This window comes from Thunnus thynnus, chromosome 1, assembly GCF_963924715.1.
Source record: "Thunnus thynnus chromosome 1, fThuThy2.1, whole genome shotgun sequence".
In the NCBI taxonomy this organism is placed as follows: domain Eukaryota; kingdom Metazoa; phylum Chordata; class Actinopteri; order Scombriformes; family Scombridae; genus Thunnus; species Thunnus thynnus.
In genome coordinates this window covers 1,001,333-1,019,010 of record NC_089517.1, presented here as the reverse complement: position 1 = coordinate 1,019,010, position 17,678 = coordinate 1,001,333, and the positions used below count along the sequence as shown (strand labels likewise).

At 46.9% G+C, this 17,678-nt stretch overlaps 1 protein-coding gene across 5 annotated transcripts in view; it reads left to right on the top strand.

Annotated features, from left to right (window-relative positions):
- The window catches only part of plekhg4 (pleckstrin homology domain containing, family G (with RhoGef domain) member 4), an 87,307-nt gene that overhangs the window by 43,771 nt on the left and 25,858 nt on the right, over positions 1-17,678 (top strand). For 3 of the 5 annotated variants that reach the window (XM_067575797.1, XM_067574243.1, XM_067575043.1), the window contains 2 exons: positions 10,043-10,240; positions 13,546-16,324. In XM_067575797.1, coding sequence (XP_067431898.1) covers positions 10,043-10,240; positions 13,546-16,324 — 2,977 coding nt within the window. Of the gene's footprint in view, positions 1-10,042; positions 10,241-13,545; positions 16,325-17,678 lie in introns of those variants that run through there. The other 2 variants (XM_067576556.1, XM_067577335.1) reach the window with 2 other exon arrangements.

The window sequence follows — 17,678 nt, the reverse complement described above, 5'->3', positions numbered from 1 at the left end:
CATCGCTCTGCGCTATCAGTCTCTGCACTTCAAAACAGCCGGCGAGGTTTAGACGTCTTTGTCTTCCTCTCATGGTGAGAGGTTTGAGATTGTGTGTTTCACAGCTTCTCATGAAGGTGTGAACTCCTGTGAAAACACAGCAGAGGAGGCAGAAACAAAGACAACAGGCAGAATGAAGGACGGCTGTAAAGAGTGTTTGGTTTAGAGCAGAGGAGCATGCTGAGCAGACTAAATACTTTAACAGACACTCAGAGAACATCCACACTGAGCCGGCTGATTGGTAAATTCATCTTCTGTCCCTTTTGGCCCTCCGTCCAGACTCAAGCAGAGCTTTTTCCAAAATGTCCTCCAGAGTGTGTAAATGTGAAAACTCTGAACAGATGGTGGCAGCAGTGCGCCGTTTCTTTGGAAGAGGAAGAAGAAAAAACACAATAACAACTCAACTCCAACGGCTTCATGCGAGTGTTGTTCTCTTTATTGTCTACTTTGACAGCTTGTTTAGAGTTAAACGTAGTTATCTACCACCTTTCTCTGCTCAAACTGTTGGAATCTGCTGCGATCTCTCTATACAAGGCAAATAATCCCTGAACGTATGTATGTTTGTCTTTCACATATCTGGAGAACTGTTCATCTGATCTACTTCATACCTGGCAGGTGCATCGCTGGGGAATCAAGGAGGTGCAATATCAGTGTGTGAAGTTGTTTGGGTGAGAAAATTGTAAAAATACCTCATAAACAACATTGCTTCTTCTGCACATGGATTCAATGAGCAGAAAGACAGACAGCGCCACTCTGCAACCATTGCAACACACATCGTGGTCAGAGATTACATCCATAGTGATGAGAACTACCATAGAGACAGAAGTGCAGGATGTCTCAGGCAAGTTTTTAACACCACAGTTCATCCCATCAACTTTAGTTCAACTCAAAATTGTAGTCTCCAGATATTCTGCGTGAGGCGTTTGTGGAACATCAGTAAATTGTAGTGTCTGCTGATAGTCTGCATGTTCTCTCTAGGTACTGAGTGTACGTTTTGAACGGGCACTACACTAGTAAACTAAATGACAGGAAGTCGCCATGGAAACAGAAACAGTATACCATTTCTTCTTTGCTGGTTTTCTGTGGCTGACTTGCAGTTCTGTCCTCTGCACATGCCCAGTAGGAGGAGAATTACCTGTTTTGGTGTTTCAATGTGGACGGAGATATTTGCAGAAATGAGCTGAAACTCCCGCTGTGGCTGCATGACGCTTTAGATCGAGAAGTGTTTTAGAGTTTGGTGGCTTCATGTAGACGTTGTCTGAGAGTACGTCTACACTACGCTGGACATCTGTAAACACATCTCTCCGTTTGAGCCTCCATTCACACTAAAACTGGGTTTTTCTTGCCCAAAAACTGAGCTTTACCACAACGTTCTCCACAGTTTGTAAATGTTCAACCACCAGCTTGGTGTTTCAGTGTGTACGGAGGAAAACTGAGCTTTTACACATGATGACGTGAGCTGCCCAGTGACGGACTTTTATATCACCTCAAACGTTCTCTGTGGTTGATTTTAAATGTCTGTCCTCCTCACCAGATGTTTCATGTTTGCTGACTGAAGAGAGGATGAAGAAGAGTTTCAGCTGATTGTATGTTGTTCAAGTGTTGGTCTGTGGACAGAGGTTGTTCTTGTTTTCACATGAAAGCAGCGTTTTAAGAATCAGAAGGTGTAGTTTTAGAGCAGAGGGGCATGCTGAGCTGATATCTGCAGTCAGAATAAATACTTTCAACAGCCTGATAGCTGCAGGCTTTAATTTCCTCTCAGATGTTTCAGGTTTCATGCTCTCAGGCTCTAAATGTGTGTGTGTGTGTGTGTGTTCATACTGAATTACCTTCAGTGATCTGTGAATGACTGGATGTGTTCTGACAGTGTTGGTATCTGTAACATTCCTGTTTCTTCACTCTAACTGTTATCAGTGGAAACATTGCAGCCTGGTACGTCGTCGACTCAGTGCTGCCATCAGTTTCCTGTCAGGAGTCGGAGTAAAGGCACGCTCATTCTGCAGCGATTCAGCTTTCATTCCTCCTCGTCATTCATCGTGCAAGATAAGAACAGACAGATGAAACTTTATCCGTGTGGGGAGAGCATCGCACTGCGTTCAACAAGCTGCAGCAGGCATCTACAAATAAACACAGCACCAGAAACGAGTTTGTTAATGAGAACAAAGCACATTCATAATAAGAGGAAGTACAGAAGTAAAGTAAGGATAACAGTAGATGCATGCAGATGTAAAATAACACCAGTGGAAAGCTGTTTTCACACGGGACTAGTGTTACCTGTGGGTCTTGTTCCATTTGTTATTAAGAAAACAGAAGTCGTCTGTGTTGTTAATCCTGGGAGTAATTTCACCATATTTCACCAGAGGTCATCTGATAATATAGTGTTGTGTGAAACAGCATCTCGGTTGTTTTTTTATTGCGAGGGTTCAGCAGTTTGTTTCCTCCTCTTTTACAGTTATTTGGGCTGCAGTGGAAACATTATGGTGTAAATTCAGGAGGCTGTCGGCACAGAGACGAAGAATCAAGTTGAAATCCACCAAAAGTGTGAAATGTTGAGATGCGCGACAGCATTTAGTCTTTATTCTTCAAAACGTCTTGGAGCTTGTGGTTATCTGCACTGTTTGAGCTGGTGTGAGACCCACACTCACAGACACGCCCACCCTAACGTTCCCGCCGAAACTCAGGGAACCACTATGCCAGCTTCCGGCTAACATGGCGTATGCGCTCACCAGTAGGAGTGTTCGCCACTTAGCTCGCCAACCCTTAGCAACGCATCAAAAAGGCCGTCATTCGTAGCTCTCTCATTCTACAGATTGAGATAATCCACAGGACTGCCATGACCTTACCGAACGCCATAGAGTCACACGCCAGCTCTGGCCGTCCATCCTCAGAGCTGACATCACACACACTGGCTGACAGAGGTGGAAAGTAACTAAGTACATTTACTCAAGTACTGAAGTACAGCGTAGAGGTATTTGTACTTTACTTGAGTATTTCCATGTGATGCTACTTTCTACATTTCAGAGGGAAATATTGTACTTTCTACTCCACTACATTTATTTGAAGCTTTAGTTACTTTTCAGATGAAGATTTGACACAATGGATAATATAACAAGCTTTTAAAATACAACACATTGTTAAAGATGAAACCAGTGGTTTCCAACCTTTTTGTCTTTTGACGTCTTACAAAAAGCAGTGTGTAGTCGGGGTCACATTTCACATGTCTATGAGTTGTTAACAGCTCCACCAAATAGTGATTTTTCCCTCTAAACTTCTCACATGCTTTCATTTCAATAAATGTTCAAATGATCCAATATTTCATCAAAAATCAAAGATTAGAGAAAAAGAACTTTGTTTTTTCTTCTTTCCTCTCCCATTAATCATCTCACGACCCCTCAGATTTATCTGGTGTCGAATGCTTTATGTAGATCTAAAAATACAGCACCAACTACTCCCCCTGTGTCAAGTCTTGATTTAATTTGCTCTAGTAAGTGCAAGGTAGCAGTTTCAGTGGAATGATTTGCTCTAAAGCCTAATTGCATACATACAAGGTCAGAGGGACCGAACCACTACTTTTACTGCAATACTTTAACTACATCAAGCTCATAATACTTATGTACTTTTACTGTAGTAGGATTTTTCATGCAGGACTTTTACTTGTAATGGAGCATTTGTACATGACTGTATTGGTATTTTTGCTGCAGTAAAGTATCTGCTATCCAGAGCTTCTTCTCAGCTGGTCTGAGGTCTTGTTATAGAAATCTTGAGCTCGTCGATTCAGAAACTCCAGGAGATTTGGATGTCTTATGCAAAAAGATTTATTGACATAGACAAACTTGATCAACCAATGAGACAGCAGTGACATTTCAGAGTGCAAGTTTAGACCCAGACCACCTTGTCCCCAGTCGCAACATCACTATAAGATTGTTTACTGTAGTGCTGTCTCTATGGCAACAATCATAAAGCCAGGTTGGCTGGACTGAGAAGAAGACAGTCTGCATCTCTCAGGAACATTTAAACATGGCACATATATGTCAGTTCCTTCACAGGGGTCATTCAGTGTTATTTTTGTTGACTAACGGTCTACTTTAAGTTCAGACTGTGTTGTTTGTTGGGAGGAGCAGTTTTTCTGTTGACTCACTGACTGATTTTTTTGAAATGAACTGAGATATGAAGCCCTCTGTTGCATTTGAAACTGTGGACTGGTCGTTGAACACATTCCTGTATGACACACTGGTGGAAACAGATGTACGGTGTGTTCTGTGTTTTGTTGGTTACTTGAACCTGTGAGTTTGCTGGTCGTTGGAGTGTAGCCCACATTTCTAAGGGTCAGGTTTAGGTAATCTGGGTCCTTTTGTAGAGTTCACTAGTAAAAACTGAACTAAAAACCTTGTCAGTGTGACTCTGTCTGGCTTTTCCCAGGAATATTCTAATAGTGCTGAATAATTAATGGTTTTTACTTATATTAAATGCTGTTGTGAGATTCTGCTGCTCAGAGATTAAAGTAAGTCTGCTGTTGTCCGGCTGACGGCTGTTTAAGAAACAACCGAGCCAATCAGAGCTGTGTAGGCGGGATTAAGAGCAACAATGTCAGTTTTCCCTTGACAGAGACGCAAAAACTGAGCCTGAAAAATGTTAACTTGTCCTCCTGCGTCGACTGAACATGACGTTAACCCCGAACAGGAAACAGCTGACATGACACCACGTCGCTAACGAGCGCAATCTGATTATCAGTCTGAAGCATTTCTTCCTTTATTTCTGGTTTTTTCTCTGAGAGTCAGCTGGCCTGTCCTGTCACTGTGTTCGCTTTTGTGGAGGATCAAAGGTCATGTCTCCTGTGGGTCGCTCGCTTTTAGAGCCCCTCCCTGCCCACGTCGTGTCACCGTGATTAGTTACTAACAAGGTCATGACCTCTGCTTTTTGGAGACCGTGACCCCTCTTATGGTCGGGTTGTTTGAATACGGCTTCAATATGGCTGACTGAGTTTCTCCAAAGAATGATTTAATCAGATATCAGCATCATCTCTTTACACCATAAATATAAAAGATAGATGTCATGTTATTGAATGTTTGCAGGATGGTAGCTGCACATGGTGGTTATTTCTGGGTTCTGGCTGCAGAGTCCTGTATGAGTGGTTCAACAGTGACCCTGCTGCGCCCTCAGCCTCCACACCCACCAGGAACTGGTTTTTCCATCTCCGTCAGCTGAACAGTTGGGTGGATGAATCATGGCCCTCCAGGGAGAGAGAGGCTGCCACCGGCTATTCATTAAAACCAGCATAACCTGAGAGATTGGATTAGATTATCTTAAAGGCTCATCTGGCTGATTAAACAACAACCTTCTCTCCACCAATCACAGCGAAGGAGATGATCCACCATCTATCTTTATTCAGACACAAACGTATACAGTCTCTCTGCTCTGAGGCCCAAACACACCTTTAATACAACAGTGTGTTGTGATTAGAGCTGCAACAATTAGTCAATGAATCAATTCATAGTCAATCACAAGAAAAATAATCAGCAACTGTTCTTTGATAATCGATTAGCTGTTAGTAACTTTCTCTTCTTGCAGCTTCTAGCTTGTGAGGATTTACTGCTTTTCTTTGTCTCATATGACAGTAAACACATTATATACATTATATAGACTAACAAATGATTTATTGATTGATGTGGAAAATAATATGCAGATGAAATGATTATGAATATAACTGTTAGTTGTTTTATTTTAGTTCTGCCAAAGCCACAGGAGGTTCTGATCTCTGATTGGCTGGCAGATGTCTCTTAAACATCAACAGATCAGGTCAACAGTTTAACTTCAGCTCTAAATCAGACACATTTATATATATATTATATATATTTAATGATTATTTTCATTATCAATTCATCTGTCGATTATTTTCTTGATTAGTTGTTTGGTTCTTAAAATGTCAGAAAATGTTGATCAGTGTTTCCTAAAGACGACGTCCTCAAATGTCTTGTTTTGTCCACAACACAAATATATTCAGTTTACTGTCACACAGACGAAATAAACCAGAAAATGTTCACATTTAACAAGCTGAAATCAGAGAATTTGGACTTTTTCTTCTTAGAAAATTGATTTTAACAATGGTTACTGATTGATTTAATAGTTGGCAACTAATCGATTAATTGAATCGTTGCAGCTCTACTGCAGATGAATCAATGTCCTCATTCACAGTAATATCTGCGCTCAATAATACAGAATATTCATGTTCATTTTGTTTGCTCCACAACAACGAGCTGATCTACTGTACTCTTGTTTTCAGAGATATTAATCAGTTTAGTGAGTTTACATGTTTTTCTCTGTTAAATCTTGTCAACAACAGCAACTCAGTTCAGTGTAAAACCGGCGAGTCACAGCTGTGAACTGAGTTCCTGTTCAGTTTTCTCTCAGTACGACTGTCTGAAGGCAGCAGAGGAAGAATCTTAAATACCACTGCTTTGACCTCTGACCTTTGCCCTCCTTATAATTGGTTGTTTGTGTTGTCGGTGACGTTTGAAATGAAATGTTTCTGTTTCTGCTCTCTGGATAAGAGTCTGAGCTACATGAAACAAAGACTGAAAAGTGTCTTTTTGTAGCAGAGGTCTGGTGTGTGGAGGATAATGACGTTATTATTCAGCCTCAGACTGGGTGGCCTCTCTCGTTCTCCCATGGGAACCTCCCTCACCCTGCTTTGATGTGCCTCCTCCTCACCCTCCTCACCCTCCTCACCCTCTCAGAGCCAGGCAAAGCTGAGACTTAATACTGTAATCCTCACATTTATATACTGTGATTCCTACAGCTGGATTTAACATCCTATACGTCCTGTTGTTCCCATATTTATATTTTTCCCTGACAGACCCTTTTCTTATCTTTCTTTTCTCTTCTTATGAGGCTCATTTGTAGTTTTTATTGTGACTTTTAGGGTAAATGTGTACTTGAGCTGCCATGTTCTGGTGTCTTTGACCTGACTGCTGAGATATTATTGTTAAAGCAAGTTCAAGTTTCATCAAAACAAACACTTGGATGATGGAATATGAACAATAGAACAATCTGGTTTCAGACCTCTGAATTATCATTATCATTCTCCGATTTTATTTCAGGGTTTTGTTGTTTGTTGTTGTGTTACTCAGTTGGAAAAACAGCCGAGCCAATCAGAGCTTTGTAGGTGGGATTTATACTTGCTTCCTGTTTACTTCCTGTCCCACAAACAGAAGAGCGATGGACGCTACCTGCTTTAGTTGATGCCGATTCTCCTGTTGTCAGTCTGTTGGTGGTGATCTTTGTCTTTTTCTTCTTCTTCTTCTTCTTCTTTCTGAATATTTTGAGCAGTTATTTTTGGATTTATTGTGATTAATGAGATGATCAGCTGTGATGGGGGGGGTGGTAAAGTCTCTGACATCACGTTAGACTAAAGTGTTTTGTTGGTTAAAGTGAGAATAAATCAGCCAGATGAAGGCAACAGAATCAGCAGCTGCAGTGTTGATTCAGACTGTTGAAGTGAAGCAGTTTAAGATGAGGAGCAACATGTTGCACCATATCATTAACTTTTGAATACATCTTTCTTTTTGGCTTTCAGAGAGTGTTTCATCTCACTTTTGGGCTGTTTTTGATTGAAGTCTGACTTGTGTGCAGTTAGTGAGCAGAACTTAAATATTAAAACCGTTCACCTTCACCTTCGTCCTCCAAATACAGCTGCTCAACAGCGGCATGTCATTCATTTGGTTCCATGTACAGTTTATTTGTTTGACTTCAGTTTTATTGTTTACATCTTGTATGTTACAGTATGTATGTTGAGTTTTGTGGTGCTGGAAAATCAGCTGATCTGGAGCCCAGGAAGGCGTAATAAAGTAGTTTGGAGGATACCTGAGTCTATAAAGTGCTGTAGTTACTGACTGTGATGGAGCCTTCAGACGTCTGCATGTTTAAATATCAAATGAAGGCCTGGTGTTACTGTCTTCTCTATAACTCTGTTAATATTTACTTTGGTTTTTATCCTGGTTTAAACTTTTGGAGCACATCAGTTTTATGAGGCTGCGTGAAATTCTGCTCACGGCCCACATTAAACCACAAGAAGTTCTGCCTGTGCTTTGCGTCAACAGATTGAACTCATGATCTGTGATGTCTATCGGCCATCAGGCCTTTCAGCAGTAACCCCCCACCCCCTCCCTCTCCCCACTACCACCACCACCACCACCACCACAGTGTCATCTGATATCCTGGTACTAATATTGGCCCCAGCACTACATTTGGCTGCCAGTTGTTGTGTGTGAATGCTGCCCGCCTGAGTCACATCCAGAATATTCACCTCAACAGAGACTGAAGGAGAACGCTGGCTGTGCTGCTGGCTGAGCAGCATCACATGACGAGCTGGAAGCAGCGGGAAACTGCTTGCCTAGCTCCATCAAAGAGAGAAAATAATCCACCTCTGTCTGTTTACATGTTATGTGTTAGATAACAAGCTAATCAGCAGTCCATCCTGTAGTCAGCTGGTTGAGGTGACAGTAGATTAACACAGACAACAACTCCACCATGAGTTTAGAGATGCTGCCTGCAGTCACTGCACCCAACAGCAAACAGCTCCAATATGTCTCCTTTTTACATTTCTATTTCTACTTCCTCAATAAACAACATAAATCAGACTTAGAGATGTTGAAGGTGTATTTTCTCTCTTTCAACATCACTCTTCTTTCCAGCTGTGATGTGATGAGTAAACATGGGTTTCTATAAAAGCTGTGGCACTCTGTGATCAAATATTAAAGACTCAAGTTCACTGACAAGCTTCAAGACAAGTAGAGAAGGAAGGTAGTCATGTATTCAACTTGTCACTTTGGATCCTCAGATTCATACTATTTGCTCGCATTTTATAGAATAACCAAATGATAGATGAATTAAAAAAAACTAGTTAACAAATTAATACTGAAAATGAAAATAATCATGAGTTGCAGTCCTTGCATGCATGTCTGTTCTCCAGTCTCAGACTTGTGGTTTGAGTGAAATAATCCATCAACATGAAGTGAATATGAAGGAGACAGTGAGAAGTGGAGCCACAGCTTCTGTCAGGCAATATTTAATCATCTTGAATTGAAGAGAAGGAAACGTGAACTCATGTTCTCATGTGCCAACAGAAAAGAGAGGGAGGATAACACATAAATACACGGCTACACATCAACAGTCAGCATTTAAATGTATGCCATCACACACTCAGACAGTCACAGACAGCAGCCTGGAGCCAGGCGGCGTGTGTGGGCTGATATTTTTACCGGACCAGTCTCCATGGCCTGCAGACCAGTGGATCCAGTTACAGCTCGGTTCCTGTTCTCCGGGGCTTCCCAGCCACACCTCCAGGGGCACAACTTCAATAGTTAGCCTGAAACGGTGAACTGGTTTCTAACTGTGTGCTCAAAGAACTAACACGTGCTGATAAGAGGCGTGTTCGCTGTGTATGAGAGCAGCATTATTGATAGATAACAGCTGACTGTAGTGACTAATGTACAGTACATGAACATAAATATGAAGACTAATAATAGCAGAGGAGGCTGTGTGCAGTAGTTCACGTGTTGGGAGTAAATGGTTAATGGTACTGGTACCTGACTGTGTCTGCCTGCAGGTCGATGTTACAGTGCTCAGACAGAAACAGCTTAAATATGTTTGATATGTGGATGTGGCTGGAATGTGATGCAGAGGTTTGGTGGTTTTAAAAACAGCAGCTGGACATCCCGTAAACACAGACGCTTTCTCAGCTGTGGCCATGTTGGATTTTGCTGCTCTTGTTTAGCTTCTCACACTTTGAGCACCTAATCGAGAGCTAAAGCTGGGTGATATAGCCAAAAAATAAATTCACACAATATTAATCTTTTTTCTGCAAACTGCAGGATTGACACTAGAGCTGATGTACCAGCTATCATCTACATCCATAGAGACGATTTATTGTTAGTCCTGGGCTAAAAAGCCTTTACAAGATGTTAGAGTCTCACTCTTGTCTTTTTTTTTGTCCTTTTCCTATCAGGACTCTGAATCTTTGGACCGCTGCATCCAGACTGCTCTGTCGTCCCTCTACCCGCCCTTCCAGGCCACATCCCCGACTGTCCTCTGTCAGGTCCTCAGCGTGGTGGAGAGCCGCTATAGAGGAGACGGCCTCCGCTACCTGATCCACTTCCTGCTGCCGGCAAAACAGTTCTTACAGAACATCCAGCAAGATGCCTGCGTGAGTTACTGTCCGGTCTGTAGGGCTGCTGTCCTGTCTGTAGGGCTGCTGTCCTGCCTGAAGGAGCTGCTGTCCTGCCTGTAAGGCTGCTGTCCTGTCTGTAAGGCTGCTGTCCTGTCTGTAGGGCTGCTGTCCTGTCTGTAGGGCTGCTGTCCTGTCTGTAAGGCTGCTGTCCTGTCTGTAGGGCTGCTGTCCTGTCTGTAGGGCTGCTGTCCTGTCTGTAAGGCTGCTGTCCTGTCTGTAGGGCCGCTGTCCTGCCTGAAGGAGCTGCTGTCCTGCCTGTAAGGCTGCTGCCCTGTCTGAAGGAGCTGCTGTCCTGTTTGTAGGGGCTGCTGTCCTGTCTGTAGGGCTGCTGTCCTGTCCGTAAGGCTGCTGTCCTGCCTGTAAGGCTGCTGTCCTGTCTGTAGGGGCTGCTGTCCTGTCTGTAGGGGCTGCTGTCCTGTCCGTAAGGCTGCTGTCCTGTCTGTAGGGGCTGCTGTCCTGTCTGTAGGGCTGCTGTCCTGTCCGTAAGGCTGCTGTCCTGTCCGTAAGGCTGCTGTCCTGCCTGTAAGGCTCCTGTCCTGTCTGTAGGGGCTGCTGTCCTGCCTGTAAGGCTGCTGTCCTGTCTGAAGGAGCTGCTGTCCTGTCTGTAGGGGCTGCTTTCCTGTCTGTAGGACTGCTGTCCTGTCTGTAGGGGCTGCTTTCCTGTCTGTAGGGGCTGCTTTCCTGTCTGTAGGACTGCTGTCCTGTCTGTAGGGCTGCTGTCCTGTCTGTAAGGCTGCTGTCCTGTCTGTAAGGCTGCTGTCCTGTCTGTAGGGGCTGCTGTCCTGTCTGTAGGGCTGCTTTCCTGTCTGTAGGACTGCTGTCCTGTCCGTAAGGCTGCTGTCCTGTCTGTAGGGGCTGCTGTCCTGTCTGTAGGGGCTGCTGTCCTGTCCTTAAGGCTGCTGTCCTGTCTGTAGGGCTGCTGTCCTGTCTGCAGGGCTGCTGTCCTGTCTGTAGGGGCTGCTGTCCTGTCTGTAGGGCTGCTGTCCTGTCTGTAGGGCTGCTGTCCTGTCTGAAGAGCTGCTGTCCTGCCTGTAAGGCTGCTGTCCTGCCTGTAAGGCTGCTGTCCTGTCTGTAGGGCTGCTGTCCTGTCTGAAGAGCTGCTGTCCTGCCTGTAAGGCTGCTGTCCTGTCTGTAAGGCTGCTGTCCTGTCTGTAGGGGCTGCTGTCCTGTCCTTAAGGCTGCTGTCCTGTCCTTAAGGCTGCTGTCCTGTCTGCAGGGCTGCTGTCCTGTCTGTAGGGGCTGCTGTCCTGCCTGTAAGGCTGCTGTCCTGTCTGTAGGGCTGCTGTCCTGTCTGAAGAGCTGCTGTCCTGTCTGTAAGGCTGCTGTCCTGTCTGTAGGGCTGCTGTCCTGTCTGTAGGGCTGCTGTCCTGCCTGTAAGGCTGCTGTCCTGTCTGCAGGGCTGCTGTCCTGTCTGTAGGGGCTGCTGTCCTGCCTGTAAGGCTGCTGTCCTGTCTGTAGGGCTGCTGTCCTGTCTGTAGGGCTGCTGTCCTGTCTGAAGAGCTGCTGTCCTGTCTGTAAGGCTGCTGTCCTGTCTGTAGGGCTGCTGTCCTGCCTGTAAGGCTGCTGTCCTGTCTGTAGGGCTGCTGTCCTGCCTGTAAGGCTGCTGTCCTGTCTGTAGGGCTGCTGTCCTGCCTGTAAGGCTGCTGTCCTGCCTGTAAGGCTGCTGTCCTGTCTGTAGGGCTGCTGTCCTGTCCTTAAGGCTGCTGTCCTGTCTGTAGGGCTGCTGTCCTGTCTGTAGGGGCTGCTGTCCTGCCTGTAAGGCTGCTGTCCTGTCTGTAGGGCTGCTGTCCTGTCTGTAGGGCTGCTGTCCTGTCTGAAGAGCTGCTGTCCTGTCTGTAAGGCTGCTGTCCTGTCTGTAGGGCTGCTGTCCTGTCTGTAAGGCTGCTGTCCTGTCTGTAGGGCTGCTGTCCTGTCTGTAAGGCTGCTGTCCTGTCTGTAGGGTTGCTGTCCTGTCTGAAGGGCTGCTGTCCTATCTGTAGGGTTGCTGTCCTGTCTGTAGGGGTTGCTGTCCTGTCTGTAGGGGCTGCTGTCCTGTCTGTAGGGGCTGCTGTCCTGTCTGTAGGGGCTGCTGTCCTGTCTGTAGGGCTGCTGTCCTGTCTGTAAGGCTGCTGTCCTGTCTGTAGGGTTGCTGTCCTGTCTGTAGGGGCTGCTGTCCTGTCTGTAGGGCTGCTGTCCTGTCTGTAAGGCTGCTGTCCTGTCTGTAGGGCTGCTGTCCTGTCTGTAAGGCTGCTGTCCTGTCTGTAGGGTTGCTGTCCTGTCTGAAGGGCTGCTGTCCTATCTGTAGGGTTGCTGTCCTGTCTGTAGGGGTTGCTGTCCTGTCTGTAGGGGCTGCTGTCCTGTCTGTAGGGGCTGCTGTCCTGTCTGTAGGGGCTGCTGTCCTGTCTGTAGGGCTGCTGTCCTGTCTGTAAGGCTGCTGTCCTGTCTGTAGGGTTGCTGTCCTGTCTGTAGGGGCTGCTGTCCTGTCTGTAGGGCTGCTGTCCTGTCTGTAAGGCTGCTGTCCTGTCTGTAGGGGCTGCTGTCCTGTAGACCTACAGCTGACTGAGGAAACACGTCTTTTCCTCTCTGTGTTGGTGCTTCAGCAGTAGGTCATGATGTTAGAGTTGTGATAGTGGAGAGAAGAACAAACAATAAGCTCTGATGGAGGAGATGCTGAACACTGTGAATCTGATGAGTCAAACAGACTCTTCTCTCTGGTCGTGTCTGTTCTCATCTGTCGAACATGGTGTGTGGTTGGCTGATCGTGATTGGCTGATCGTGATTGGCTGATGTGTCATGTTTGGTGAAGGTGACTGGGGGATCGTCACTCACCTGGCTGCTGGGCGTCGCTTCGCCCACTGACTGTTCTGCTGGAAGTCAGGAGGGAGAGGAAAGTGTGTGTGTGTGTGTGTGTGTGTGTGTGTGTGTGTGTGTGTGTGTGTGTGTGTGTTTGGCCTTTTTATCTGATTATTGACTGCAAATTTGTTCGGCATCACAGAAACATTAAGAAGAAATGTTTGTTTGATGCTGCCATTGCTGATGGATCAAACTAGTTCAGTAGAGAAAACAGCTGTGACTGAACTCATGTTGCAGATGATTCTCTTTTTACACATATTGATTTCATTGTACATGATAATAACCTCTTCCTCTCCTGCCCCCCCTCCCCCTCCTCTTTTCTCCTCTTCTCTCCCCACCCCTCCCCTCCCTCCCCCTCCTCTCTCTCCTCTGTTCTCCTCACCTCTCCCCCTCCTCCTTCTCTCCTCCTCTCCTTTCCTCTCCTCTGCTCTGTCCCTCCTCTCCTCCAGTTGCAGTACTGTGGTTTGTTATTTCTTCATGAAGGCTGGCCTCTGTGTGTCCATGAGAAGGTAGTCGTGCAGCTCTGCCCTCTGGACCACCGTCTCCTCCGTCCAGGAGACTTTTACCTGCTGGTTTCTCCTCCTCCTTCTCCTATTCCCCCCCGAGCACACAGCGCCTCCTGCAAGAGCGGCGTCACCTCCTCCCCTCGCCTGCTGGTGTGCAGTGTGTCGGCCGGCAGCCACCATGTGGAGCAGCAGGAGGTGTCGGAGTTAGCCCTGCGGTCCCTCTTCAGCATGGCCTGGCTGGACTCTGTGAACAGGGAGAGGGAGCAGCGAGGAGCGTCCAGGCTGGAGCGCTGCCTCCTCTCAGCCCATGGAGACGTCTTCAGGGTCCCCTGGGAGGACCTGGTCTACCCACAATTCATCAGCCGGCCCAGGACCACCCTGGGGGAGGACAAGGAGTCCTCCGTTAAAGACGGGGATATGTTCATCAACACATCACATGATCCATGTAGAGACACTAACTCCCCAGGACAGGATGTAAAGCTCCTCCCATCCTCTGCAAAAACCGACCAATCAGCAGCAAGCAGCGAGAGCGAGGACTCAGAGGGCGAATATGTGGAGCTGACGGAGCTCCCGCTGCCTCGCTTCTCCCCCCAGAAAGGCTCCTTAACCCAGTCCATCAGTCTGCAGCACCGAGCCCGGAGCAGCACACACCCCTCTACACACACACACACACACTCTGCTGCCACGCACACACCTCAGAACACACACACACTCTCTGCTGCCACGCACACACCTCAGAACACACACACACTCTCTGCTGCCGCACACACACCTCAGAACACACACACACACTCTGCTGCCGCACACACACCTCAGAACACACACACACACTCTGCTTCCACGCACACTCCCCAAACTCCTCTTACACACCCCGCTAATACTACACACTCCTGGTCATGTGTGGAGGTCAGCTCCCAAACTGGACTCTGCTCCAGGCTCATCGAGGAGAACCTCAGCCAGGACTCCTGTGGACCCGTCATCCTCACCCCTGTCTCCCCTGCCACCGCCTCCTCCTCCTCATCTGCTCATCCTGAAGTTGTGGGAACCTCCAGCTGTCAGTCAGAGCGTCGGATGTCGCAGAAGGAAATAGAAGGTACAGATTCAACAACAAGTCCGAACCTATGCACTGAACCTGAAAACTGTACAGAACAGAGAGAGGAGGAGGAGGAGGAGAGGAAGGAGAGAGAGCTGAGGGAGAGGCAGGAAAGGAAGAATGAAATGAAAGTGTTAGCTGATGAAGTTGTAGAGAAGGAAGAAGAGAAGGTGCAGGAGGAGAGGGTGGAACAGTCTGAGTGTAGGAGGGATGAAAGTTTACTGCTGGACAAACACGCTGCTGCACAGGGAGGAGAGATGGAGGAGGAGGAGGATGAAGAGGAAAGTGAAGAGACAGAGGGAGAGTTAGAAGAGGAAAGAGTAGAGGAGGTGGAGGTAGAGGAGGAGGTTCAGGTTATAATTGTGCAGAAGAGTCAAGAAAGTAGGGAGGAGCAGCATGTGATGGTTGGAGGAGGAGACGAAGCTGAAGAAGAAGAGGAAGAGAGAGGAGGTGAACAAATACTCACCGATGAAGGAGCTCAGTCACACACAAACACACAATGTGAAGATAACACACAACACACACACACTGAGCCCAACACACAACACACACACACTGAGCCCAACACACAACACACACACACTGAGCCCAACACACCACACACACAGACTGAGGACAACACACCACACACACACACTGACGAGTCCAACACACCACACACACACACTGAGGACAGCACACCACACACACACACTGAGGACAACACACCACACACACACACTGACGAGTCCAACACACAACAAACACACACTGAGGACAACACACCACACACACACACTGACGAGTCCAACACACAACAAACACACACTGAGGACAGCACACCACACACACACACTGAGGACTACACACAACACACACACACTGAGGACAGCACACCACACACACACACTGAGGACTACACACCACACATACACACTGAGGACAACATACCACACACACACACTGACGAGTCCAACACACCACACACACACACTGAGGACAACATACAACACACACACACTGAAGACAACACACAACAAACACACACTGAGGACAACACACCACACACACACACTGAGGACAACACACCACACACACACACTGAAGACAACACACAACAAACACACACTGAGGACAACATACCACACACACACACTGAAGACAACACACAACAAACACACACTGAGGACAACACACAACACACACACACTGAGGACTACACACAACACACACACACTGAGGACAACACACCACACACACACACTGAGGACAACACACCACAAACACACACTGAGGACAACACACAACACACACACACTGAGGACTACACACAACACACACACACTGAGGACAACACACCACACACACACACTGAGGACAACACACCACACACACACACTGAGGACAACACACAACAAACACACACTGAGGACAACACACAACACACACACACTGAGGACTACACACCACTAAGTGTCTCCACACCAGCGTTGGATGCAGGTTCATGTTGGGATGAACTCCAGGAGTCTGAGAATGGACATAACGAGGAAGAAGAGAAGGAGGAGGAGGAGGAGGAGGAGCAAGAGGAGGAGGAGGAGTGCTGCTGTGAGGAGGTTGGTGGAGGAAGAGCTGCAGAGCTTCAGAATGAAGGTACAGAAACCTGTTTCTCCTCCTCAGTCCCTTTTTCCTCTCCTGCTTTTCATCCCACAAACCTTGAGACTCTTTCTGTTTTCCCATTTGTCACCTCCTCTTCCTCCTCCTCCTCCTCCTCCTCCTCCTCCTCCTCCTCCTGTGATTGACTGAATGAGTCCTCCATCTCCTCCTCCTCCTCCTCCTCCTCCTTTTCACCTTCCTCCTCAACAGCCCCTGTAGTAACAGCATATAGACTGACCCTTCACCTTCTGTTCTAACTCTAACACACCTGTTTGATCTGAGTTACTGGAGCAGAGCTGGTAAACAGGACACATAATGAACTAAACTTAGCACAAAAAGTAAGGAAGTTTGTGTTTGGTAGATTATTTCTTTGTTGTAACGATGCTTCTTGGCAATAAATCTTATACCATTGGAAAGCCTGTTTATTTCCCTTTTAAATGGTGCCACATTTGTAAGGAACATGCATTTGTGGGATGAGCAGCAGAGCTGAGTATGTGGGTTGCGCTCATGAAAAATTTGCCAAATCTTCTCTGCCGATGCCAAACAGCTTATTCTGCCACTGACTCTTGTTTGGTGTTTGGTGGATTGGATGATTGAAGTTCAAGACATATTGGCAATTTAACAATTTATCCATTTAACAAACAGGAGCCTCAGTAGCGTGTGGAAGAACCATACACAGCCACAACAGCCTGGCACCTCCTCCTCATGCTGGTCACCAGCCTGGTCACACTCTGCTGTGGGATGGCATCCCATTCTTCAACCAGCATTTGTCAAGTCAGCCAACGTGGTTGTGTTGGTCACTCTGGCATGAACAGCACGCCCAAGCTGATCCCACAAGTGTTCAATGGGGTTGAGGTCAGGACTGCTGGCAGGCCGTTCCATCCTCTCCACTCCCAAATTCTGGAGGTAGTCTCTGATAAACCCGCCCTGTGGGGGCGAGCGTTGCCATCTCGGAGGACAGAGTTCGGTCCCAGACTGTGGAGATATGGGATTGCCACTGGTTGCAGAACCTCATCTCAATATCTCTCTGCATTGAGATTGCCTCCAATGATGACAAGCCTCGTTTCCCAGTGAGGGAGATGCCGCCCCACACCATCACACTGCCTCCACCAACAGATGTTACTCTATCGGTGCAGCAATCAGCACAGCGTTCTCCACGTCTTCTCCACACTTTGACCCTACGATCCAACTGCCGTAGACAGAATCTGGACTCATCACTGAACATAACGTTCCTCCACATGTTCAGGTTCCAGCGCAAACAGGCCTGACAGTGAAGGGCGGTCATGGCAGGCCTCCTGGCAGCCCTATGAGACCTGAGATTGGCTGCGTGCAGTCTGTTCTGGATTGTCTG